The sequence below is a fragment of the Phyllobates terribilis genome, unplaced genomic scaffold, assembly GCF_046119375.1.
Source record: "Phyllobates terribilis strain yellow unplaced genomic scaffold, ASM4611937v1 Scaffold_2__4_contigs__length_985480577, whole genome shotgun sequence".
Taxonomy (NCBI): domain Eukaryota; kingdom Metazoa; phylum Chordata; class Amphibia; order Anura; family Dendrobatidae; genus Phyllobates; species Phyllobates terribilis.
The window spans coordinates 827,996,134-828,010,382 of record NW_027362762.1 but is presented as its reverse complement, the minus strand read 5'-3'; the positions used below and the strand labels follow the sequence as shown (position 1 = coordinate 828,010,382).

The following is a 14,249-nucleotide window of genomic DNA, read 5'->3' as shown; positions in this document are numbered from 1 at the left end:
AGCTGTCAAGGGTAAACTGGGCAGCTGTCTATGGGCCCTCTGGCTCACTAGGGGTATGGCAGGCTCACTATAAGCAGAGGGTTGACTTTCCGGGTCTGCTTGTGTAGAGTCTTCTGCCTCCTGGACCGGCTGTTCTTCCAGCTCTACCGGTTGCTCCGTAGGTTCTTGGGATGATGGTTGGAGGAAGGTGAGTACGGGTACCACAACTGCACCATTGACTTGAGTCCAAGACCGAGGGAAGTCCCCGAGCACGGTACTAACCATATCTTCCCTTTCCTCTACGGGTCGATGGTCTTCTTGTTCCTCTTCAGGGTTCCTCAGTTGTTCGGGACACTTCTTCAGGTGGTCCCGGGATACAATGGCTGTGGTTTCCCCTCCGTCTTTACTGATGGTACAGACCTTCGGGCTTTCGTGGCTTGAGGGCAGTACGGTGTACGGGTCCTTCTCCCACTGGTCGTCCAACTTGTGGAGCCGTCTCTTCCTCTTCAAGACCTGCTCTCCGGGTACCAGGGGAACAGCGGGAGCATACTGGTTATAAGTTTTCTCTTGTCTTTCCCTAGCCTGACAGAGACTTCGCTCCACGCTCTCCTGTACTCTCCGGTACTGCTGCTGCCTCTCTGTGTCCCAGTCTGTTTCTGGTGAAGTGTCCTCGGGTGTCAGGACTCCCATTTCCAGGTCAACAGGTAACTTACCAGGTCTTGCCCTCATTAGGTAAGCCGGGGTACAGTTGGTGGAACCTACCGGGATGTGGTTGTATAGGTCCACCAGATCGGGCAACTTTTCAGGCCACAGACTGCGTTCTTCCAGGGGCAACGTTTTTAGAAGATCCATTACCACCTGGTTCATTTTTTCACAAAGTCCGTTAGTCTGCGGATGGTAGGGTGTCGTCCTTATCTTCCGGCAGCCATATAGATTGCAGAATTCCTGGAAGACCTCCGCTTCAAAGGCAGGTCCCTGGTCCGTCAGCACTTGGTCCGGGTACCCGTGTGGACGGCAAAAGTGCTGCTGGAAGGCTCTAGCTGCTGTTTGAGCCGTTAAGTCCTTGACGGGGACGACAACCAGAAACCGGGAGTAATGATCCACGATGGTTAACGCGTAGACGTAGCCACTTCTGCTTGGGGTCAGTTTTACATGATCCAAGGCTACCAGTTCCAACGGTTGCCGGGTGGCGATGGACTGCAGGGGAGTCTTCTGGCTGGCGCGGTCCTTCCTTCTCAGGTTGCACGGGCCACAGTCTCTGCACCACTTCTCAATGGTTCCCCTCATGCCTACCCAGTGGAATCGCTCACGCAGCAGGAACTCCAGCTTCTTCCACCCGAAGTGTCCAGCTCCGTCGTGGTATGCCTCCATCACCATGGCTGCGTCTCTTCGTGGCACCACTACTTGCCAGAGTAATTCATGCGTCCGGGAGTTAACCATTCTGCGGCACAACTTCCCTTTGTAAAGGAACAGTCGACTCTTCTCTGCCCATAGTTGTTTGGCTTCCTCCGGAGCGTCTGGTTCAAGGCGAGCCTCCGGCCGAGTCAGCATCTCCTTCACCAGTCGGACGGCAGGGTCGCTGTCTTGCGTTTCCGCCCAGTTGTAGTGAGGTAAGGGGTTCAACGTAGCAGCCTGCTTACTCCTTACCCGGTGGGAATACTGGATAGTCCCATGACGGTGGAACGCAGGGAGTTCAATCTCTTCCAGTCCCTCCGGATCTTCTCCTTCGTCCGGCAGGTTGGGCATCCTGGACAGGGCGTCCGCGTTAGTATTGGAGCGCCCTGCCCGGTATTTGATTATGAACTCGTAGTTGGACAGACGGGCCATCCACCTCTGCTCCAGGGCACCGAGTCTTGCCGTGTCCAGGTGTGTCAACGGGTTGTTATCCGTGTACACGGTGAACCGGGAAGAAGCAAGGTAATGCTTAAAGCGCTCAGTGACTGCCCATACCACGGCCAGGAACTCTAGCTTGAATGAGCTATAATTCTCGGGGTTCCTTTCAGTGGGTCGCAGTTTTCGGCTGGCGTAGGCGATTACTCGTTCTTTCCCCTGCTGGATCTGGGACAGTACGGCTCCTAGCCCGATGTTACTGGCGTCGGTGTAGAGGATGAAGGGCTGGCTATAATCCGGGTACGCCAAGATTTCATCCCCCGTGAGGGCCATCTTCAGCTGGCGGAAGGACTCTTCTTCTAGCTCTTCCCATTTGAAGGGCGGCTTTTGGTTCTTGGCCTTCCGGGACTGGCCTATCAGGAGGTCCTGCATAGGCGCTGCCTTTTTGGTGAAACCGGGAATAAACCTTCGGTAGTAGCCTACCAACCCGAGGAACTGCCGCACTTCTTTTACGCTGGAGGGGCTTGGCCATCCCTTAATTGCGGTGATCTTATCGGGGTCGGGAGCCACTCCGTCAGCGCTCACCACGTGTCCCAGGTACTGCACCTTTGGTTTCAGGAGGTGACACTTGGAGGGTTTCACCTTTAGGCCGTAACTCGCCAGAGCTTCGAACACCTCCGCCAGGTGTTTCAGGTGGTCCTCATAAGTTTTGGAGTATACAATGACATCGTCCAGGTACAACAGGACCGTCTCGAAGTTTCTGTGGCCCAGACAGCACTCCATTAATCGTTGGAAGGTTCCTCGGGCGTTGCAGAGTCCGAACGGCATGCAGGTGAACTCGCTAAGTCCCATCGGGGTGGTGAATGCGGTCTTCTCCCGGTCCGCCTCTGCTACAGGAACCTGCCAGTACCCGCTAGTGAGATCCAAGGTAGAGAAGAAGTTAGCAGACCTTAAAGCAGCCAATGACTCCTCTATCCTTGGTAAGGGGTACGCATCCTTGTGTGTGATACGGTTGATTTTCCGGTAATCTACACACATCCTCATGGTGTTGTCTTTCTTTTTGACTAAAACTAGCGGGGCTGCCCAGGGGCTACAGCTATCCCGGATTACCCCAGCCTCCTTCATGTCTCTAAGCATCCCCTTGGCGTGTTGGTAATGTGCAGGGGGTACGGGTCGATACCTCTCTTTTATGGGAGGATGATCTCCCGTGGGGATGCGGTGTTCTACCCCCTTGACTCGCCCGAAGTCTAACGGGTGTTTACTAAACACTCTCTCATACTCTTGAACCACCCGGTAGACTCCCTGTTTCTGGTGGGAGGGAGTGGAGTCAGTTCCCAAGTGTAGTTGCTGACACCAATCCTCCATTACTTTCTTAGAGCCGTTACCTTCCTCCGGGTGAGATGGAGGCAAGGGTTCCACAGACTGTATAGAGTTTTGGTTGATGGTATATAATTTTGCTAGCGTGGCATACCGGGGCAGGTACACTTCCCTCTCCCCGATATTGATTATGCGAACGGGCACCCTCCCATGGCGTACATTGACCACCCCCCGTGCTGTCAAAATGGTGGGCCTACTGTCTGAGTAAACTGGTTCTACCATTGCCTGGTAATCTCTACCTCTCAGACCAATAGCTGCCCGGCACCAAATCATCATTTCACTTTTTGGGGGCATGGCAATAGGGAAAGGGTCACACATTCTTACGCTACCAATCTCACCGCCGGAGAGTTCCACCTGTTGCCGTCGCATCAGTGCCCGGATCTCTTTCTGGAGCACTCGCTGCTCGCCGGAGCTGGCGTTCTTGGCAACCTGCTGTAGAAGGAAAATCACTTCTGCAAGACAATTCTCAATTACATTAGTTCCTAGAGTTATTTTTGGGTGGCTCTCATGTTTGTCAATGTCTACAATGATCAGTCCCTGTGCTGCCAGTTCGACTCTACCGATTTTGATGGTCACCTCTTTAAATCCGATTTGTGGCACGGGCTGGCCATTGCTGGCGATGATACTCAAGTCGTCGTCAGGGTAGCGGGTAATATCCGAGTCATTCCAGTACTGCTTAAAGAGCACGTACGGGATGGTGGTGACCTGTGACCCGGTGTCCAGTAGGGCACTCATGGGAATGCCATCCAGTACCACAGGCAAGACTGGACGTCCTCCCACATATCTGTCGCGCCAGTTCGATGGGCCTGGTGATCTTTTTCCTGGGGGTTGGCCCTCTACCCCAGGTTGTGCCCGTTTAAAGAACAGTACCTTTCCATATGTCCGGGTTGATTGCAGCGGCGGCAGATGGGTCGTCCGTCCTCGCTGTATCGGTCACTGGGTCTTCCTCTGGCCGGTGGGGTCCTCCTTGGTCGACGCCACGGGATGTCCTCCGGTCCGGATGCCAGCTGGATCTTCCCTGGGGTGGAAACCTGTAAAGACTGCACAGTTCGGGTTAGCGCAGCAACGCTCTTAGCTAGCTCTTGGACCTGATGGCGTAGGTCTGGAGCCGGGTCATTGTCCAAAGCCTGCGCATCAGCTCCCACAGGCCCTGCCGACAAGGGCGCCGCCTCCTGGTGGTAAGTGATAGCTGGGCGCCTGTGGGTCACAACGCCACCCGGTGCCGGTTCTCGGAGCACCCGGATGGCTCTGTCCTTGAACTGTGCAAAGTCCAGATGGGGATCTTGTAAGGCCATTGCCCGCAACTGGGTTCGGTGGGCATTGCAATATAAACCCTCTATAAATTGTTCAGTCAACAGCCTGTCCTCGTTTCCCACCCCATCAGGGTCGGTCTGCTTTATGGCCCTCAGGGCCTCTTGTAGGTTTAGTGCATAGTCCCTTATACTCTCATGCGCTCGCTGCTTGCACCCGTAGAATCTAAGCTTAATCTCGGCTGAGGTGCGGGTATCAAAGGTGTCCTTCAGCCGGGTTAGTATCCCTGCGACAGTCTTCCTCCCAGGTGGCCAGGATTTTACTTCCCTTTTGGCTGCCCCGGTTAGTTGGGCCACCAGGATGCTCACTTTTTGCTCTTCTGTGAGGGGGTACACCTGGAAGAGGCTATCCAGCTTTTCTCTAAAGTCATGCAGGGTATGTGACTCCCCTGAGTACTGGGGTAGCCAAGCTGCTCCCGGGATATAGGGCATGGTGAAGGGCATAACTGCAGCAGCGGTGGCGCTGGCGGGGGTTGAGGCAGTGAAGCTCTCCTCCGTATCCGACATCTTCCTCCCCCCTAGTGGACCGTGGCCTACCTTGCGATGATCCTGTTCCGTAGGCCGCGGCTCCGCAGTGGATCGTCAGGGTTGAGGACCTTCCGTCGCGCTCCGGTGACGTCGGCGTCTGCTGGGCTACTTCCAGGACCTTACGCAACGTCCGGACGTGAGGCGGGGCTTCAGTTCTCGCGCGCTTTCGGAGTCCACGCCCCTCTTCTTCCCGTGCGGCGTCCTCAAGATGGCGTCCAATGGCGGGAAAACTCCACGGATGGCGGGAAGAAGGTCGAAGATGGCGCCGGATGGCGGGAAAACTTCGCGGATGGCGGGAAGAAGGTAGAAGATGGCGCCGGATGGCGGGAAACCTCCACGGATAGCGGGAATCTTCACCACTGGTAAGTTTGAACAGTCTTTGCTTTTCAGGCACGCAGTACCCGGTGGTTGCGGGCACGAAATCCTGCCGACTACGCCAAAGTTGACGCGCCCCTGGGCCTGTGTCGCGCTGCGTTGCGCACGCAGGAGCTTACCCGGAGCCGGATCTCTTGAGGGTTGTAGTCTCGTGGCGGCGACCCGGTCCGTGCCCAGGGAGTCAAACTGAGCGGCGATGTACTAGCAGTAGATGGTTGGTGACTACGCCACCCGTTGAATGCAGCTATGGAGCTGCCGCTGCGGGGCAGACCGCTGAGGCCGGTGGAAGGATGGTGCAGCGTGGATGGTATAACCCCCAACGGGAGGGGTATGGCCTCAGGGCAGCCGACGTGGATGATGGGGGTAGCAGGAACCACTCAGAGACGGTGCGGTGTAGTTCAGGGTCTTTACTGGTGACAAAGATAGACCCTCCCGGAGTACTTGCTAGTGATAGGGGCCTGGTCAGTCCTTGAGCAGATGGGATTTCCCCTGGCCAGGCGGAGTTGTAGGCCTTCCCAACTAACTGTACTCTTCTGGCTACCTTGCTAGAGGCGGGAATAAGTAGCCCACGTCCCTGAGTGTACCGTGTGGTGCTCACCCGTATGGCCGGTGACTCGGGGCCTTCTAATGGCTTCCGCTCCACGATGGCGGTGCTGGTCCCACGCGTGTGACCGTGCCTTCGGGCTTCTGGGCCAGAGGACCTGAAATCCTCTGCCGGACGGTTTCTGCTGCTGGGTAGGAGTTAGTCCCCACAGCCTCGGACTCCGGGTCCGGTTAGAAATCTTCTCAGTCAGGGCGAGCTCTGTAGCTGCCAGCCCCTGACTCGTTGTAACACTGCTCCCCACAGAGCTCCTGATGTTTCTTGCTATGCTGCTTCTCTTCTCTACTCTTGTTCTGTCTTCTTTCTCCCTCACTCTGCCTCAGCCCCGGGTTTATATAGGGGAAGTCCTTCCCCTCCCAAGACTGGGCAGGAGGTGTGGCATGCACAGGATCCCTGACCAAAGGACCTCCCACCTGCTCTCAGACGTAATATCTCTATCACTGTGGCAACCAGACCCCTGGGGTGTCACACTTCCTTTCTGTGTTTTCCCCTTCTAACAAATAGGTACTGCTTAAAGTAAAGAACCCCTTAATCCCCTGGAGAATGCATAATGCAAGTCAATAAACGATAGTAGTATTTTAGTGATGAAATAACGTATTTTAAACCTTTGTGGCATTAGATGAAGAAGGGGAGAAAGACGCAGAGATAAACCTGTTGGAGTATCCATGGTTCCATGGGACACTGTCGAGAATAAAGGCCGCTCAGCTTGTGCTCGCTGGTGGAAGTCGGAGTCATGGTCTGTTTGTCATCAGGCAAAGTGAAACGCGTCCAGGAGAGTATGTGCTCACTTTCAACTTTCAAGGCAAAGCAAAGGCAAGTGTGCTATGGAAAAATTCTTCCAATCTATTGAAATTATCGCAAGAGAGGCCGTAAGTTGCGTATGCTCCATTCAAGATGAAAACTTTCTGTTTAAATCCCAATTTAAATATGCTCCTCATAAAGTAATTGGTCAGGTTTCCTACTTAGGCCAAGTTATTATTATTATTATAGCACCATTTATTCCATGGCGCTTTACATGTTTAGAAGGGGTATACATAGCAAATACACTTACAATAATCTTGAACAAAACGAGTCAGCGACTGGTACAGGAGGAGCGAGGACGCTGACTGTGAGGGCTCACAATCTACAAGGGATGGGTGAGGATACAGTAGGTGAGGGTAGAGCTGGTCGTGGAGCGGTATAATGGAGCAAGGGTTACTGCAGGTTGTAGGCTTCTTTAAAGAGGTGGGTTTTCAGGTTCCTTTTGAAGGTTTCCACGGTCAGCGAGAGTCTGATATGTTGGGGTACAGAGTTCCAGAGTAGGGGGGATGCATGGGAGAAATCTTGTATGCGATTGTGGGAAGAGGAGATAAGCGGGGAGTAGAGAAGATCTTGTGAGGATCGGAGGCTGCGTGCAGGTAAGTACTGGGAGACGAGGTCACATGTATGGAGGAGACACGTTGTGGATGGCTTTATATGCTATGGTTAGGGTTTTGAACTGGAGTCTCTGGGTAATGGGGAGCCAGTGAAGGGATTGACAGAGAGGAGAGGCTGGGGAGTAGCGGGGGAACAGGTGGATTAGTCGGGCGGCAGAGTTTAGGGTAGATTGGAGGGGTGCGAGAGTGTTAGAAGGGAGGCCACAGAGCAGGAGGTTGAAGTAGTCGAGGCTGGAGATGATGAGGGCATGCACTAGTGTTTTTGCAGTCTTTGCTGAGGAATGTGCGGAAAGTTCTTACATTCTGGATTCTGTTAGGATTCCACATCCAAATGCTGAGACAATTTTTTGAAATTCCACAACTAATGCAAATGAATGGAGTATTTTATATATTATTTCTGTGCAGAATAATAAAAGCGTTGCAGGTTTTACATTCTACAATGTGGATAACATTTCCTCGGATACCGCATGGAAAACCAATGTGCAGATTCGTTACAGAAATCCCAGTTTCTACTGCTGATTCTTTTAAAAAACACACAGAATTTCCCTACTCTGATCCTTAGCGTTAGAGCGTAGTCTTAATCTACATTGACGTGAATTGTTCATGAGCTCATGGGAATTTGTCATCAAAGACCAGGTTTATTTTATATTGTCATATTTTTTATTTTGTGACTTGGATTTATCCATTCTGACCACCAGTACTGGTTCTGATTCAGAATCTGTCTCCCATAAGTGACACATACGTCCTACTGAGCTAGCGGATGATTGAGTCTCTGGCCCTTTTAGTTGCCAGGTATGGATAAGTCTAGTACCTCCTGTCAATTGTGTACATTTTTGGTCCTTCAAAGACCAAACACATTTTGTAGGCCTTCCACGTAAAAGCGAAGCCGTCTCCCCTTCAGCTTTTTCTATTCTATCTGACCATGCAAATTCTAGTTCTGTCAGTAAATCATTCTATTTTGTACATGGTCCTCCAGTATTTTCTGTGTGCATGGGCACAATCTACCGCTGCTTGACTTCTACCTTCAAGAGAAACAAGTGTTTCGAAGATTTGGATTTTAATGGTGATTTTTGTTTCCTGAAAATCCATTCACTGGCTGCAGTGTTTAGAAAAACAAACTTTGCCTTACTCACCCTCACCGGGTCCAGCACTGAGTCTCTGCTGATGCTCCCGGTTTCTGTGATTGTTTGCAGTGCACACATCACGTCAATAGCGCTGCAGACAATAACTGAGCTCAGTGGCTCTGCCGAAGTTAATGATACGAGCCACTGAGATCACTGATTGGCTGCAGCACTGTCAAGGTGACATCAGCGCTGCAGACAATAACAGACACTGAGAGCAGTGGCGGAGACTCATTGCGAGATCCAACAAGGGTAAGTAAAGGAAAGTTTTGTGGTTATTTTTGTTTTTCTAACCAACTGCTGCTAGAGGAGAGGTGGAAAACCCAGTTAACCTACTCAACTCTTTTGTTTTCCTGGTGACAAGCTACATGTCATAGGTGTGTGGCGACTGCTGATCTCCTAACATGTCTATTCAAGTGGTCCTCATGGTTGTGTTAAAGTTGAGGCACTAATTGTTCTATACAGTGGCCTAGAGAAATGGTCTGTTTAGGAAAAAAAAAGGTGAGGATCTATCACAAGTGGTGGCATTTCCTCTAACAGACTACAAGGACACTTTTTCTTCATTGAGCAAAGTGAAGTCAATGAAGGCAGAAAACAAGTGGTCTAACATTAGTTTTGTTGGCAGCTGCCGTATGTCTTTAGCTGGCGGTATGATATACGATAGTAACTCCCAGACTCTGTTATTGGCTGCCTCATGGATAGCCTATGGTCATATACCGTGTTAGCAGTCTTACACTAAACTATTATAGCTGTATTATAATTTACTATTATGTATAGTAAGAAATGTGAGCAAAATAAATCTGTAGTACTTGTCACCATCGGGTGTGCCGCCATGTGAACTGAGCAAATGCAGAACAATCTAAGTAAAGTCCAGCCCTCCGAATCAGGTCTTGGAAAAAACGTTCATCTTTGTTAGAACCAGTCCTCATCCTGTTTGCATGAGCCGCTGTTAGGAGCTATTCCACCCCACATGTACCAGATTGTGTGCATGTCTGCAAGTCAGTGTCCCTCCTCGCTGCTGAGATCTCACACTGCTAAATACAAGCTGCAGATGTTAGTCAGGCGGTGAGAGCAGAAACTGAATAGATTAGAACTCAAACTCTCTAACTCTATTTCTGGACTCATAAAATTTTAATTTAAGGATTATACAGCCAATCTGACATTGATTTTCAAAGGAAGTACACCAGCTTCATCAGGTCTGAAAGATGTACTGTATGCATCTTATACTGTGAAATCTGCTCACACATCCGCTTTAGCAAGTGATATAACAAAACCTGTTTTTCTGTTTGTCTTTTTTAATTGTTGACTTTAACAACTACACTTTCCATACTTTTCTGACGGCTGCAGCAGTGTGGAGAATTGTACATCTAGAAAATGTGTTCATGATGTAGATTGCCGGCGCCTGATCACTCATAGATGTAACTGTCATTGTTAAAGGGATAATACTGTCAAGCGATGGCGTATTGCTGGGATATGCCATAATTCTATGATCAGTGGGGGTCCGACTATGGGAGGTCCCTGGCATGTGACACCTAATGGTCATAAACTGATGGTATATCCTAGCAATGTGCTATTCCTTTATAACATGGGGATCATGAGGATAACCGCTTAACTCTAATCATAGAACTCCATATGTTAAAGTCGATATTTTCATGAGTTTTTAGTTTGTACTATTAATACGGTGAAAAGGCTTTTGAAATAATAACTGTACAGGTTTTTAGTGTTCTTCCTTTGTTTTTCTCAGCACCTGCGATTGTCGCTGAATGAGAATGGTCAGTGTCATGTGCAGCATCTTTGGTTCCAGACCATATTTGATATGCTGAAACACTTTCACTCCCATCCAATACCTCTGGAATCTGGTGGCTCTGCGGACATCACTCTGCGCAGTTATGTTGTTGCACAGAACCCATCAGCCGGTAAGACTTGCTGGTTTGCTTTACAGTAACCATCTAGAGAAAAGTTGAAATCTCCGGAGGAATGTGAGCCCACCACCACTTTTAGTGTGAGCGGCTTCTTCACCACAGTTGACTGTCCAGGTCCCAAAGAGCAGATGTCATGAGCTGCATGGGAACCTGTACAGGAAATTATTCTTTACTTACGTACATTGTGCAACTGCTATATGGTTTTTCTTTGCATTTCTGCTCCTATCTTATGCCACTTTGTTTAATATGGACAGTGTACAGACAAGTGATATCAAACTAGCAGCCCGGGGACCACATGAGCCCTCTTGCCAAAAATATTCAGCCCTTAGGCGTAGATACATTGTTAAGATGCAGCACTTTTCCCAAAGTAGCAGTCATATACCGTGGGGGAAATAAGTATTTGATCCCTTGATGTTTTTGTAAGTTTGCCCACTGACAAAGCCATGAACAGTCTATACTTTTAACGGTAGGTTAATTTTAACATTAAGAGATAGAATATCCCCCCAAAAAATCAAGAAAATCACATTGTATAAATTAGATACATTGTTTGCATTTTGCAGTGAGAAATAAGTATTTGATTCCTCTGGCAAACAACACTTAATACTTGGTGGCAAAACCCTTGTTGGCAAGCACAGCAGTCAGACGTTGTTTGCAGTTGATGATGAGGGTTGCGCACACGTCAGGAGGAATTTTGGTCCACTCCTCTTTGCGGATCATCTCTAAATCATTCAGATTTTGAGGCTGTCTCTTGGCAACGCAGAGCTTCAACTCCCTTCATAAGTTTTCTATGGGATTAAGGTCTGGAGACTGGCTCGGTCACTCCATGACTTTACTGTGCTTCTTTCTGAGCCACTCCTTTGTTGCCTTGGCTGTATGTTTTGGGTCATTGTCTTGCTGGAAGACCCAGCCATGACCCTTCTTCAATGTTCTTACTCAGGGAAGGAGGTTGTTGGCCAAAATCTCGCGATACATGACCCCATCCATCTTCCCTTCAGTACTAAAGACACTTATAAAGGGGATGAACAATTCTGAAACTGCAGCAGTCATTAAAAGAAGCATTTTGGGATACATTTTGACAAACCACTTGTTATATTAGTTGTGTCAAGCTATTTAAATTGTTCTTGTTTCATTAGTTTATTGCAAACAGCAAAAAATTTGTACATTTCTCTAATAAATCTAATTAGTTAACTTACAATGGGGGGGTTCAATAATTTTGATTACAACGGTGCAACTGATGGTTAATAAATCATGTCTTTTATTCTTTTTAAGAACCTGGACCTTCTAGTGTTGGTTTCCAGCAACAAATCTGCAGGACTGAAACCCAATCCCAACACTACTTCTCTACTTCTGGTGGAACAAGCATCCAACCTGTAACTCCTCCAGAAAACTCATCTTCCACTCCCCACCCAGCATATCACAGAGTGGAAGGGACTCTTGGTACCAGAAGTCGAAGCAACAGCGCTGAGCTTTTGCTAGAATCATCTAATGGAAGCACGGAAGACTACCATGAAACTGATGGGTCTCGGAGTAGGACAAGAGCTGTCGAAAATCAATATTCTTTTTACTGAAAAATACCATTTTAAATCACAGCACTAATAGTTTTCCACATTTATAATTTGAGTAATATGGGCGATAATTATTAGTAAGCCATTTGATGTTATTAGAAGCCAAACCAATAACAGAACCCAAACTGTATTACCAGTTATATGAGAAACTGGTGCCATGGAAGTGGCATAGGCTGGTAGTAATGCCCCATTTTACCTGTTTGAGGTCCAGTTGTAATTGAAGTTGGCTGCAGATTATTGAATACTAGCGTTGAGCAAAAAGATTATGAGGACACTGGTAAGGCTGCGGCGTATCAGTAGTCGATGGACACCGTACTAGAGCCCTTTGAACTTCGAAATGCCAACTTCCCTGGCCCTTCTTCTGAATAGTAGGCCCAGTACAACAGTGGTTGTGGCACAATGCATGCATGATGTGGCACCGGGTGTACTAATCAGAAGAGGTGCCAGGGATGAGGACATATAGGAGGAATTTGAAGAGTTTTTATCCGGTGGCCACGGACAATCGATGTGGACTCTGTACCTGGATCCTGCAAAACCTTTTGCTTAGTTGTCTAAATGGATACATATATTGTAAATTAGTGCATCATGTGTTGAACATGGATTACGTGTTCTGCTCAATTATGATAAGGACTGCTTAATTCCAGTCCTTATCAGAAAGGCTAATATATAGTTGTATATTGCAAGTTTGGGAATATAACAGAAGTGTCAGCGACCTTCAGCAGCTGCCACAGGCCGCACTTTGGAGACCCCTGTCCCCACCATGTTTCTTTTCCTTTGATTCACACACAATGACTCAGAACATCTAAAATCTAATCCTCCTCATTTCTTGTAGCAAAAGCACAAAGGTGCACAGCACAACTCATTCCTGCACGGTTTAGGCAACAAGTATGACTATACTGCTGACACTGGCAGCTGCAGTGCTTATGGACACAACTTACATTTCATTCTGCTCACACACTTAAAGGGATATTCCCATCTCCAAGATCCTATCCCAATATGTAGTAAATGTAATAATATTATCAAATACTTCCAATTAGAAGTATAGTATAGTTCTTCTGATTCGCTATGTCGCTTACCTCATGTGCAGGGCATTGCAGTAGCTTAGGTATCCATGGTTATGACCACTCATATAGTGACAGTTAGTTAGTGGTCTTAACCATGGATACCTAACCTACTGCAATGCCCTGCACATGGAGTAAGTGACATAGTGAATCAGGAGAACTATACTATACTTCTAATTGGAAGTATTTACTAATATTATTACATCTACTACATATTGGGATAGGATCTTGGAGATGGGAATACCCCTTTAAGTTGTGTTAAAAGTGCAATCTAGTGTGTTCATCACCATTTACCTTGACTTTTCATGAACTTGGGCCATTGTCACAAAAACCCCATAAAAGATGTTGTAGATTGTAGTCTTTCATAGAAGAGACACAGACCCTCTGCTATGGAAATCGGGCCATTCAAAGGTCATCCACATGCATCATGTTACATAGTGCTGTGTAACTAGTCAGCAAGCGGCTCCACTCTCCAGCGTCTGCCAGATTAGCACCAGCAGAGTAAATTGTAGGTCTACATGGGTCCGGGGTAATTGAGCAGATATACTTGTAGCCCCTGTGCTGTTCTTATAAAGCACGGTATGTATTTTTTAATAAATGTTGCTTATCGAATGGTAATGTTTATTAAAGTGTACCCCGTATTATAAAACTGCCTTCCATAACTCAATAGTATAACTGGAGGTAAAATATTTTGTAATTTTTCTTATAGAATAAAATGCTGATTTATAAACTTATCAGGTTCCTCACCCATTCACTCTAATTTCAGTGGTAAAATTTCCATAGAGACTACGTTCCCACAATGAGTTTTTGGTGAGCTGTGTATGCTCCCATTATTTTACTTAATGGGAGCAGAAATGGTGCAGAAAAATCTGCGCATCAAAAGCTCATCGTGGGAACGTCGCCTTAGTCATTAAACAAATTATAGGAATATTCTTACATTGCATCTTGGCTTAGTTATATATATTAATATTTGGTTACAGCACAAAAAACGGATTCATAAATCAATAATGCGACCATGACCACATTAAAGTTTTGATCTAACGTTCTAATTGAAAATATTTAAAATATTACGTTTCAGATTTGCAAGACAATATTCTTTTTATTTTGCAGCGCTAAAAAGAGAGCAGAAAAGCAAACTTGCAATTAACTTGATTAATTGCTTGCA

General features: G+C 47.8%; 1 protein-coding gene across 1 annotated transcript in view; it reads left to right on the top strand.

The window, feature by feature from the left end:
* The window catches only part of SH2B2 (SH2B adaptor protein 2), a 174,564-nt gene extending 161,538 nt beyond the window's left edge, over positions 1–13,026 (top strand). The window contains exons 7-9 of the mRNA XM_073667760.1: positions 6,620–6,813; positions 10,281–10,452; positions 11,728–13,026. Coding sequence (XP_073523861.1) covers positions 6,620–6,813; positions 10,281–10,452; positions 11,728–12,026 — 665 coding nt within the window. The 3' untranslated portion in view covers positions 12,027–13,026. The remainder of the gene's footprint in view (positions 1–6,619; positions 6,814–10,280; positions 10,453–11,727) is intronic.
* Positions 13,027–14,249: the final 1,223 nt, after the last annotated feature.